Source organism: Fukomys damarensis, unplaced genomic scaffold, assembly GCF_012274545.1.
Source record: "Fukomys damarensis isolate Sample0158 unplaced genomic scaffold, DMR_v1.0_HiC HiC_scaffold_37, whole genome shotgun sequence".
Classification (NCBI taxonomy): domain Eukaryota; kingdom Metazoa; phylum Chordata; class Mammalia; order Rodentia; family Bathyergidae; genus Fukomys; species Fukomys damarensis.
Window position 1 is genome coordinate 31,328,601 of NW_022900949.1, and position 11,223 is coordinate 31,339,823.

At 61.0% G+C, this 11,223-nt stretch overlaps 1 protein-coding gene across 1 annotated transcript in view; it reads right to left on the reverse strand.

The window, feature by feature from the left end:
- Positions 1-11,223, reverse strand: part of Plxnd1 (plexin D1) — a 32,331-nt gene that overhangs the window by 10,111 nt on the left and 10,997 nt on the right. Inside the window, exons 3-18 of the mRNA XM_010637991.3 lie at positions 8,846-9,022; positions 8,285-8,416; positions 8,060-8,160; positions 7,854-7,983; positions 6,972-7,149; positions 6,780-6,888; positions 6,413-6,515; positions 5,384-5,488; positions 3,394-3,483; positions 3,175-3,268; positions 2,375-2,529; positions 1,542-1,693; positions 1,148-1,247; positions 933-1,072; positions 258-425; positions 73-163 (exon numbers count right to left, since the gene is read on the reverse strand). Of these exons, the coding sequence (XP_010636293.2) occupies positions 73-163; positions 258-425; positions 933-1,072; positions 1,148-1,247; positions 1,542-1,693; positions 2,375-2,529; positions 3,175-3,268; positions 3,394-3,483; positions 5,384-5,488; positions 6,413-6,515; positions 6,780-6,888; positions 6,972-7,149; positions 7,854-7,983; positions 8,060-8,160; positions 8,285-8,416; positions 8,846-9,022 (2,025 nt within the window). The remainder of the gene's footprint in view (positions 1-72; positions 164-257; positions 426-932; positions 1,073-1,147; positions 1,248-1,541; positions 1,694-2,374; positions 2,530-3,174; positions 3,269-3,393; positions 3,484-5,383; positions 5,489-6,412; positions 6,516-6,779; positions 6,889-6,971; positions 7,150-7,853; positions 7,984-8,059; positions 8,161-8,284; positions 8,417-8,845; positions 9,023-11,223) is intronic.

Below are 11,223 nucleotides of genomic sequence, written 5' to 3' on the forward strand. Positions count from 1 at the left end.
CAGGGGATGGAGGGAGGACTGGTGCGCAGTCGGGGCCACCCACCTGTCCTACTGCTCCTGCTGGGTCCTCACCGTGGGCTCCCGGCCGATGCGGTGCACAGCCATGGACACGTTCTGAACCATGTGGAAGCGCTCACCGGCCACCGAGATGGTCCTGCCGCCGCTGGGGACAGCCAAGCCATCACCACCCACAGCTGGGCAGGGCAGGCAGAGGCAGGGCCAGGGCCAGGGCAGGGCAGCAGGGAGCTTGGTCTCACCTGATGGGGCTGCGGCGCGGGCTGATGGCCATGATGACCGGGTTCCTCATGTAGGAGAAGCTGAGGTTCCCGTGGGCGCAGCCCCGGCGCTCAAAGCGCACACACACAGGCACTGGTGTGGGCAGGGCACCGGCAGGCATGGTGCAAGCGATGCTGGTGGACGAGCGCCTGGGGGAGCAGGACGGCACGGTGACCTTGACATGTGCCCCCCACCCAAGTCCCTCAGTGCTGCCCAACACGGGCCCTGTTCTTCCTGACCGCCCACCTCCCGCAAGAAGCCTCCCCGGATCGCCTTCCAATCTTCCCAGCAGCTTTTCTCACAATCCCATTCATGTTTCCTGTGGTGCGTCTGCCTGCCCTTGAAGGCTGTGGTAGGCCCGGACGTGTGTACTGACGGGGCCTGGTACACAATCGGTGCATGATAGACGGGCATTTCCCACCCGGCTCCAGACCACACTTGCAGGCCACAGCCCGGCCCGGGCCTTCGCGAGGATGTGAGCCCAACGGGCGCTGACCACATGCACTGTGGTGTCTCTTGTGGGACACCTGCTGTATTTCCCCCCACAGCACCCCCACTAACTGCCCTGTCCTCAACAGGTAGGGAAACAGAGTCAGGGAGGAGAGGGGCCGGCAGACCTGGGGGGAGACCCCCAGGCTGTGGTCCCCGGGGCTCACACAAGCTCGTTGCAGGGGTCAGTATCGTTCACCAGGACCTGCAGCTCGGATCCCACATGGAGGTTGCTCCCATGGATGGTGATCCGGGTGCCACCCGCCGTGGGGCCCACGGCCGGCTCCAGGGAATGAACCTGGGGCAGCTGGGAAGGGAGGTGAGCAGTCAGGCCGGGCACTGGGCAGGCAGGGTGGTGGGCACAGTGGACAGGGCTTCTCACCACATAAGAGAAACGCTCCCGGGACGTCCCCTCCTTGGACACGTTCACGGTCACCACTTCTGAGAATGCTGCTGGGGCTGGCCCCGTGACACACACAATCCTGGGGGGACACCGGGTCACAGGGTCACAGCTAGAGATGGGCAACAGCACTACCCACTGGGGTCATCCCCACCCCACAAGTTTCTGCAGCTCTAAGACAGGAGCCACGTGGGTCCTGGACACCTGCTGGGCCGGTGGCCTCGGTATCCAGCTCCCCTGCCCTCCCTGACAGTGCAGCCCCACCTCCACTTTCCCACTGCTCTTCACTGTCACCAGAGCCAGGTGTCACGGCCGAAGGACGAGGCTGGGGTGTGGGGCTGGGGGGACAGAACTAAGGGGCTCTTCCACCACTCACTCCTCGGACACAGTGTATCTGTTGGCCAGCAGCTCGCAGGCCACGCTGCCAATCCACACGCTGTGGGCCACATCACTGAGCCGCCGGCCCAGGTCTCGGCCACGGATGGTCAGCAGGGTCCCACCGTCCAGGGGGCCACTCAGGGGCTCAATCTGCCAGGAGCCAGAGAAGGTAGGTGGGGCTGTGGGGCCTTAGGGAGTGCGAATTGTCTCCCATGTCCCACAGGCCACCTGGACCCAGGCTCAGGAGAGGAGGGGGAGGAGATGGGGCGAGAGGGCTGCCCAGGGGACGTGTGGGCAGCAGTCACTGAGCCCACCTGGTGACCGCATGCTCCACACCTCAGCCTGAAGCCAACAGGACCCAGGGTGGGCATCTGACCCCAGCAAGGCCAATCCAGTCCCCACCCCGAGTAGTGCTTTTCTATTGTTTTGATTTTGCTTGCTTCTTTCTTTCTTTAGTGGGATTGAACACACGACCCTCACAGTAAGCTACATCCCCAGCCCATTTTTATTTTGAGACAGGGTCTTGCTATGTTACTCAGTTGCCTAGTCTGGGCTCCAACCTGGGATCCTCCTGCCTCAGCTTCCCAGAGTGCTGAGATGACAGGCATGCACCCCCATGCCCGGTGAGTTGTTTTTCTTAGAATGCAGGCTAGTAAGTAACTGAGGGAGCCTGGGTGCTCACCAGATGGGAGTGGCTGGGATCTCGTGCACTGGTGGTGCGAAGTCCTGTGCCCCCCACCCCATGTGTCCGCTGTTCTCTGCTCCCCAAAATGCAGAGTAGGCTCTCTGCCTCAGTCATGGGAGACTGCCTGTGTGTGCCTGAGTGCTCACCGTTCGGATCTCGGGGGCTGGGCAGGTGCCAGGCGGGGATGGAAGGGGTCCCCGTGAGCGGCAGCCATCGCTCCACATACATAGATGGCCCAGGTCCTCACGGCCCAGGCACTGGGAGCAGTCAGGGCTGCCCATGGCGCAGTTGTAGACCACGACTGGGGAGACAATGTGCAGCATGGTCAGAGCCGGGGCACGCAGCACCTTCTCTAACCTGGGCCCCATCACTGTCACCCTCCTCTGGGGTCCATAGCACAGCTGTGGGAGAGGCTGAGGCCCACAGAGCCACAGCCCAAAGCAGTGGGGCTGGACTGCACCAAGCCTGAGTGGGTCCCTGTCAGCGGTCTCAAACCCTGGAACAACCCCCGGAAGGGCAGGGAGGGTCTGGGGCCATCATGGTTCACATGTAGTTCCCCTTGGTGTGCTGATTCAGTACGTGCAAGATGCAACGACTGCTGGGTATGGTGGGGTACACCTGTCATCTCAACACTCTGGGAAGCTGAGGCAGAAGGATCACAAGTTCAAACCCTTCCTGGGCACCTTGTGAGACTCTTGACTCAAAAACTATGAAGGGCTGAGGCTATAGCTCAGTACAAAGGCCCTGGGTTCAGATCCCAGTACTGCTTAAAAATAAAAAGCAATAGTGGCTTCAGGCTTCAGCACTGGCCCAAATCTGTACAGGGACTGAGACCTCTTTCACTGGGAATAGTGGGGCTCAGAGAGGGCACGTGGACTGTTGAAAGTTGCACAGCCATTGGCAGGAGATGCTGCAGGGCCTGGCGTTTGGCAGGGGTGGCGCCCACCTGTCACGGGGTCAGGGCTGTCCAGGAACCGGGGTGGCTGCCCCTGTAGCTGGAGGCTGAGCAGAAACTTCTGGCTCTTTTGGGCTGTGTGCAGCTGCAGAGGACAGTAGAGTAGGAAGAGCCCATGGGTCTGGGTCTTTGGCAGGAGTAGGGCTTGGGTGAGGGACCGGAAGTGGAGCAGGGAGGACGGGGCCTTTCCTCAGAAGTCACCCTACTCACCACCACACGGCTGCAGCGGATGGCAGACTCATTCACCCATACAGCCTCAAAGTTGTCCTCCAGCCCAAAGCTGCACTGCAGCGCTGCTCCCTGTAGGGACGGATGGAGGGACTGGGAGAGGCAGGCAGCACCATCCCAACACCCTCAGGGCACCCCCTTCATTGAGAGCGTTCCCAGCTGCCATGTCCAGAATTTGGGAAGGCAGAGACGTCCCGACCTCCCCAGGAGCCTAAACCAGGCCTGGACTCAGCTCAAACTGCCAGCTCCCTACCTCTGCCTTAGGATGCAGGCAATGCTCTGTCCCAGGGTCCCTTCTTCCTCCCCAAGGACAGCTGGTCCACTTTCTGCCTCTGGCAAGACGCACTGCAGTCCTGACTCCAGCTCAGACATCCCCTGCCCCCAAGCTCCTGACACCCGCCAATCAGAAAGGCACACCCATGGGATCCTGCATCCACCCACTTAGAAGTGGGTGTCAAGAACCCCTTCCTCATCTCCCACCCACTGCAGGGGGTTCCACAAAGCAGCTAGAAAAGCTCCAGTCAGGTTCGAGTCCCTCCTCTGCTCCTTCCTAAGCTGCATGGCCTTATCAAATCACCTCTCTTTGCAGAGCCTTTACTTACTTTTACTTTTTGGCTTTTCAAGACAGGTTCTCACTATGTACTACAGGCTGGTGTTGAACTCACTACTGGAGCCCAGGCTGGCCTAAAATGCACAGCAATGCTCCTACTTCAGCCTCCCAAGTGCTGGGATTACAGGCATTCACCACCACACCCAGCAACTTTTTTAGTGTACAATGTACAAAAGGGATTGGGAATCATTTCTCCTCCCTTGCAGAGTTGCTGGAAATTGGAGCTTGTATATCTTACAAGTTTACAAACCTTGGATGCTTAGAATTGATAACTAGGACAGGGTGTGTGGGAGGTGCTTAGCAAGTGTCTGCTGATGGAGAGGGCAGGCTCATCCTGCTCGCCTAGCAGCAGCAGCTGCACACATTGGTTGAGGGAGCGAGCTAGGGCGCCTTGGGTAAGACCGAGCCCCCTGCTGGCCATGTGCCAGGACATCCTGTCTGTGCTCCTGTTATGAGAGGGTCCACCCCGACAGACAGCAGGTTAGGCTCCTCTTTTAGGGTCCCAGCCGGAAGCAACACGGGCAACTGGCTGATGACACGGCACAGTACCCATCTGTATCCCGCAGAGTTGAGCTTAGGGGCACACATGGCCTGTGTGTCCCAGAGAGACGGATAACCTGGGGACAGGGGCCTGAGCCCTGGGGGTGGAGATGAGGGACCTGGGCCTGGGGACTGGGGCCAGGGCACCCCTCTCAACATGTCCCGATGCCCAGCACGCAGCCCCACATGTGACAAGTCGTCATGGCGGCTCCTTGTGGGAGCAGCAGATGGAGTCCCAGGAGCGGGACGGCTGGCTCCCTGCCAGGACTTGTCAACGCTTCCCACCCGGGACGCTGCGGGAGGGCGGGCGCGGGGGAAGCAAGAACTCAGCCATCTGCTCCCGCCTCAGTTTCCCCGCTGGACAGAGGGGAGGCTCCAGCCAACCTCACGGTAGACGCAGGCGGGGGGCAAGGTGGATGCCAGCGAACCAGCAAGGTCCACGTGGGAGTGAGCCACGCCCACCCTGATGACTGACATCCCGGACCCCGCCCACCTAAGCAACCAACACTGACTACAGACTCGTCATGCCCACCCCACTAAGGCAAACCGGGCTCTGCCCACCAAACGGTCCCACCCACCCCTTGACCAAACTCCGGTCACGCCCACACCAGAGTAAGGCCTCCCGGGCCCTGCCAACCAAGCTGTCCTGCCCACCCCTACCCCAGCCAGCACAGAACACGCCCACCCGTTGCCAGGGCAGGTTTTGTGCCCTCAGTCTGGGTACCCGCTGTCCCCCCTCCCTTCGCCCCCTCCTCTGTCCTGTGCAGCAGTCTGGATGGGGCCCAGCCCCAGGAACAGTGGCACGATCACGTGGGGACTCACGTGGAAGGAGACAGCGTTGGCCAGCTGCACGAGGATGTCCTGGGCTCCACCAGTGGGCGCAGGTGCCAGAGGAGAGGGAAGAGTCTGGGGACAGTCATGGGGGCTCTGGGGAATATGGAGGTTCGGTCACCACCCTGTGCTGGGCAATGCTGTGTGGAAGACACTGGTCCCCTGGCCAGGCTTCTGTCGCAAGCCTGCCCGGCAGGCTCAGGAGTGAGGCCTGTGTCTAGTGGGCCAGGCCACCTCCCAACCTTTGGGCCCTCTGCCCACCCCCCAGACTACCCTATTCTGGGGAACCCACAAGGCCCCATCCTGTCCAGTCCTGCTGTCTTGGCAGAGCCACCTGGGAGCCACATCTTCCCTCTTTGCAGTCCCTCTGCTTGCACATGTGGGGAAGGGGACAGCGGGGACAGGCAGGTGTCTCCTCCCTCTTCTGGTCCGACGTGCAGACCCCTGCAGGGCCTGCGAGCCCAGCCCCTCCACAGCCACCTGGCACTTGGTGAACTGCCTAGTTACGCAGGCTGGGAGGAAGCTGCCTCTTCTCTGGCCCACAGCAGTAACCCTCAAAAGACAGCCCTCCCACCACTCCCTGCTGCTCTTGCCCGGAGAACCTGGGGCAGGGATTCTGACTGGGTGTAGCCTTGGAAACCCCTCCTAGCTGTGAGCTCCTACACCTCTGTCATAAGCCAGCACAAAAATCCCCTCAAGAGAAGTTGTCTCTGGTCCCTAGGTACACAGTGGCCATCAATCCAAGGCCACTTAGTGACTTGTGTTAATTCTAGATTTCCCAGCCCTCCAGGTGGCCCATTTTACAGGGAGAGAAACAGGCCCAGGGTTAGGAGTCTGCCAGGGCTTACACAGCCACGAACCACACCCAAGGATTTTGGCCTTCAATGGGATAGCAGGATCACACTTGACTGGTTCTTCAGTGTCAAGGAAGATGTAAGGACTTGAAAAGATCTTCAACATGTTAAAGTTTTCATAGAATAGGATGGAACAAGGTGGTAAGGCCCTGCCGCGCTGGCTTACCCTGGGGTTGGGTGAGGCTTGGCACTGGGACTGGTTGGAGACGCAGGTGTGCTGCTCCGTGCACCAGAAGCAGGGCCAGCGTGCAGACAGGCAGCTGGTGCAGCTGGAAGACAGGCCTCAGACTCTGTTCCCGCCCTCACCTAAACCTGCCTGGGGACCCAGGCCCAGAAGGGAAGGGGCACAGGGTACCCTGTAAGGAGTGAGCTCCCCACCATCAGATGTATGCAAGGGGCCTGTAGGTGGGCACCAAGTGCAGGCAAGGAATCTCTATGGGGGTCTGCAGAGGCCTGGTGGGCAGGTGAGAGCTATGAACAAGGGCCTTCTGGGGACCCTGTCCCCCACACCCACAGGACACCAAGCCACTTACGCAGCACTGGGGGCCACATGGGCAACACGGCTGCAGTCGTAGATGGTGAAGTTGGCCGAGATGATGGCTTGCCCGCGGACCCTTAGGGACATCTCCACGGCCACATGGTCTGGAGGTCACAGGTGGGGACCTCAGAGGCCGAAAGTCAGGACTCATCCCAAGCCCTCTGGCCTCCCTCTACCCTTCACTCACCCTGCTGAGGTGGGAAGGCTGGGAAGCGGTCCCGGGGTAGGAGGTTGCAGTAGGCAATCTGGTGGCCATCGGCGGGGCCCGGCACTCGGGCTACCGTGAGGATGCCATTGCCGTAGTCGCAGGCCATCTCCAGGCCACTGAGGCTGGGCAGGCTGCCAGAGACCTGTAGGATCATGCCCTGGCGGCAGGGGACTTCAGTATAGGACAGGCAGCTCAGCCCCCTGGAGCCGACCTGCTGGAGCCTGCCCTGGGCAATGAGTGGCAGCACCTAGCCCTCAAGGCCGGAGGGTTGCACATCCCACGTGACTTCTGGGCCTCAGTTTCCCAGGCGGAAACACACTGTGCTCCCCCTGTCAAGGCCCACTGTTATCTGGCCAGGAGACTCCTTCATCTCCGGAGCCCTGCAACCTCATCCCCACACTTCCTGTGCCCCAAACCCCCTGCCAGGCCACCCAGCTCACCTCCCTGTACTTGCTCAGATGTCACTTCCACCACTTCCCTGTCCTGACCAGTCTGAAATGTCCACCCTTCCGCACTCCACCACTGGGCACTTTCACTTTTCTTGCCCTCTGCGTCACCAGTTTTATTTATTTATATTTTAAGACAGGGTCTCGCTATCCAGCCCACGCTGGCCTTGAATGCTCAGTGATCCTCCTGCCTCAGCCTCCCAAGTGCTGGGATGACAGTTGTACACCACCACACCCAGCTCTTTCACACTGTTCACAGCTGTGTCCCCAGTGTCAAGAATGTGCCTGGCACATGGGGGGTGCTCCAGTGAGCCGGGGGACCAGCCACCTCCCGGGGCTAGGATTTCCCCCTCTGGGAATCTGGCTGTGCTGGGCTCACTGTGTCACCTAACCAAAGGGACCCCTGCGGACTCACTGGGTGCTCCTGGTGCACGTCAATCTCAGCCGGCAGCACAGCCATGGCGGGGCAGCGGCTGGGGCCCTCACTGGCACTGGTCCAGAAGCGTGGATGGCTGGAGTTGGCGCAGTCCTGCTGCATGGTGCACCTGGGGATGGCACGGGTCAGGTCCCAGTCGGTGACTGCCTGCCACCCACCACCACCACCGCAGCCCTGGGCCTCACCGTGTCTCCAGGGCACACCAGCCACAGTAGGCGTCAGCCGCGCCCACGCAATCCCCACAGGTGGCATGCGCCTCACAGGCTGCGACCTTCACACGGGCCATCTGGGGGCAGAAGTGGGCACTGAGCAGGGGCCAGGAAACAGGCCTAATGCTCTCTGGGGGAGGGAAGGAGTCCAGCTGTGCACAGGCCAGGGGCTGCAGGCACCTGAGCGTGGGTCAGCCTTACCTGATGGGAAGTCATCAGGTAGAGGTAGCTGGGGTCCGTGGGGTCGAACTGCATTATGGGGTGTACGGGCTCCCCATAGGTCACTGTCACCATGTGCCGGCTGACCACTTGCATGCTCTCGTTCAGGCTGAGCTGGAGGGGGTGTGTGTCAGGCAGTGCCCAGCAGCTCCTGCCCATCCTGCCCCGGGACCCCATGTGTGCCAAACCGCTCTGGGCCTGGAGGCCTCACGGACAGGAATGAAGACCTGAGTCTGAATTCTGTGCAAATGTGCACATCATACAAGCTGCCTCTTCTCTAGTCCTACAGGACCAAGGGGCACAGAGAGGACACTGGCCACCCTCCTCATGCCTCCTCTGTCACCCACCTCACACGGGGAAAACTGAGGCCCAGAGAGGCCCGTATTTGCCAGCTGTGGCCCTGCCCCATCAAAGCTCCACAGCAGCTTCCAGCCCTTCAAAGATGGGGAAACTGAGTCTAGACTCACAGGGCTGGCCTGGGGCAGAGCCCAGGGATCCGGATGGAGGTCTACCCAGCTTCAGAGCCCCATGGGACCATCCTACCTTTAGGAGCCGCCCAGTGGTCGTGCCCAGGAAGACAGCCGTGTAGTTGTTGGCACTGGCCACAGCCACTGCAGTGAGGCCTGGGGCACGGAACACGGGGGTGGCCCTCAGAGGCTGCAGGATGGTCAGTGGGTGCTGCAGGTGGGCTGCGCCACAGTCTAGCTGCTCTGGCTGCAGCTGCAAGAGACACACAGGTCAGCTTAGCTCCAGAACCTTCCACAGGTACTGGCTGCCCCACAGGACAGGGTCTTGAGACTCACTGCCCCAGGTCCAGACACCAGCAGGACCCATCCCTACCCAGCGTGGCTCAGGCTCATGGGGACAAGACCAGTCTGATTTTGGAAGCTAAGGGAGAACACTGGGCCGGGTCACCCAGGAGGATAAGGCCGGAGGGCCGAGTCCATGCAAATTAGGGACTCTGTCAGAAGAGGGCTGGGTGTGACTCAGGAGTAGAGCAACCCTGGGGCCAGTCCCTAAGGACTGGAACAGAGGTTAGGACAGAGCAGGACCAACACCCTGCCCTCAGGCTGCCATTCCTGCCTGCCTCTGTTTACCAAGCATCCCAAGGGGTCTCCTCCCACCCCCGACCCTTAGCTGGCTTCACCTCTTCCCACATGGCCCCCATTTCAGCCAGGGCCCCAGGCCCCAGCAGCTTGGCCGACTCCAGGCTGAGCCCACTGTGTTGCTCAGGCCCCTCCTCACAGGAGCCAGGCAGTGGCAGAGGGCACCGGGCCCAGGCCACTCCTGAACCCGGGCCTCATGGGGGCTCCCAAGGGAGCTGGGTGCCCCGGGTCTGACAGGAGAGCACCCCCACACCTACTGCCTCCATAGATCCCCTGAGGAGACCCAAGGACACCATGCTCACAGGGCTGGCCGGTGCCAGGCCTGGCACAGTCACCCTGAACCCTGTGGCCCTGTAAGGTCCAATCTCGCAGACAAGGAAACTGAAGTACAGAAGACTGCCAGCTGCAATGCTGCATCACCCCCACACATGCCCACAGGTGGTCCCCATTGCCACCACTTGGGGCTCTGGGGTCCTGGCTGGCTTAAGGGTGCTGCTCTGAAGGGCTTGCTAGGTGCCCTGCAGTGCTGTCTGTGAGCCTGAGCCCCTGCTGTGTGCCCACGAGGTGTCGGCACAGTGGGCATCCAGGCTGGGCTACTGAAGCCCAGGCATGAGTGCTCTTGTGCCTGCGGGTGACCTGGGCCAGCCACCTCACTTCTCTGGCCCTCAGTTTACCCAGTGCAAGTGGGCACAGCAGCCATAGGGTGACGTGTCAGCCAACATGCCTGGCTTCTGACATGGGTGTTGCTATTGCTATTGCTGTAAAAGGAAATGGACTGCAGCTTGGTGGTGACCGCATGGCTGGCAGGACCCACCTCCAGAACAAGGAAGAGGTCCCCTCCTCGGCCCTCCCATGGTCCCCAGAGCTCCCAGAACAACCCCGGATCTGAAGTCTGCCCTGCTGAGCCCTTCACCCTCCATGCTAGCCACTCATGGGCACCCCCAGGCTGGGCCCCAGGACCTTTGCCTTTGCTTCCTCCTCTGCTGTTCCCACATGGCAGCCCCCTTGTCCCTGAGGATATTCTGGGGCCCTCGAGGACACCTGAAACCCAGGCCAGTGCCAAACCCTGCACACAGCTCCCTCCCAGCACACAGGCAGGGGAAGATAAGGTTTGGTTTATATACAAAGCACGGTTCAGAAAGTTGGGTGAATGTTCTCTCTCCCTCTCACCTCGGCGACCTCAGCACACAATTTCTGACGTCAGGAACATCATTGTGTGCTCAAAGGAAGTGCTATAGGCTCCTCTCTGCCGGGTCTGTGACTCCAGAGTCACTGCTCCAGGGCTGTGGGAGCCATGTCTGGGTGAATCCAAGGTGACCTGGACCCCATCCTGCACCCGGAGACACTTGGGGTGGTGGCTCAGTGAGGATGCGCCAGCGGGCAAGGGCTCCTGTTGGGTTGGCCTCGAGGGGGCCCAGAGCAGAGCAATTGGAAGCGGGTGGACTGCTGGCTTCCGGAATTTTCCACTGAACACTTGGGGCCTCGGCTGACCAAGGGGAACTGGCACCCGGGAGTGGACCGCAGATGGGGCGGCCCTGCAGCCTCCTTCTCCCCCAGTGCTGGGCCGTGGGTGGGCGGCGGTTATGTAACTGTTCATGAATATGGATTGCTTGGGCATTAAGAAATGGGCTGTGCGCAAATGAAAACTGCGAGCCCTGGGGGAGGGGACTCAGATGACACTGGTGAGGTTCTGTGCACCCAGCCCAGAGGTGGGGCTGGCTCAGGGGTGACCTGTGGGCCTTGAGAGGCACAGGCTGGGGCCCAGCCCTGCCGCCCGCCCTGACGTTCACAAGCCATTCATTCTGCCGAAGGAAT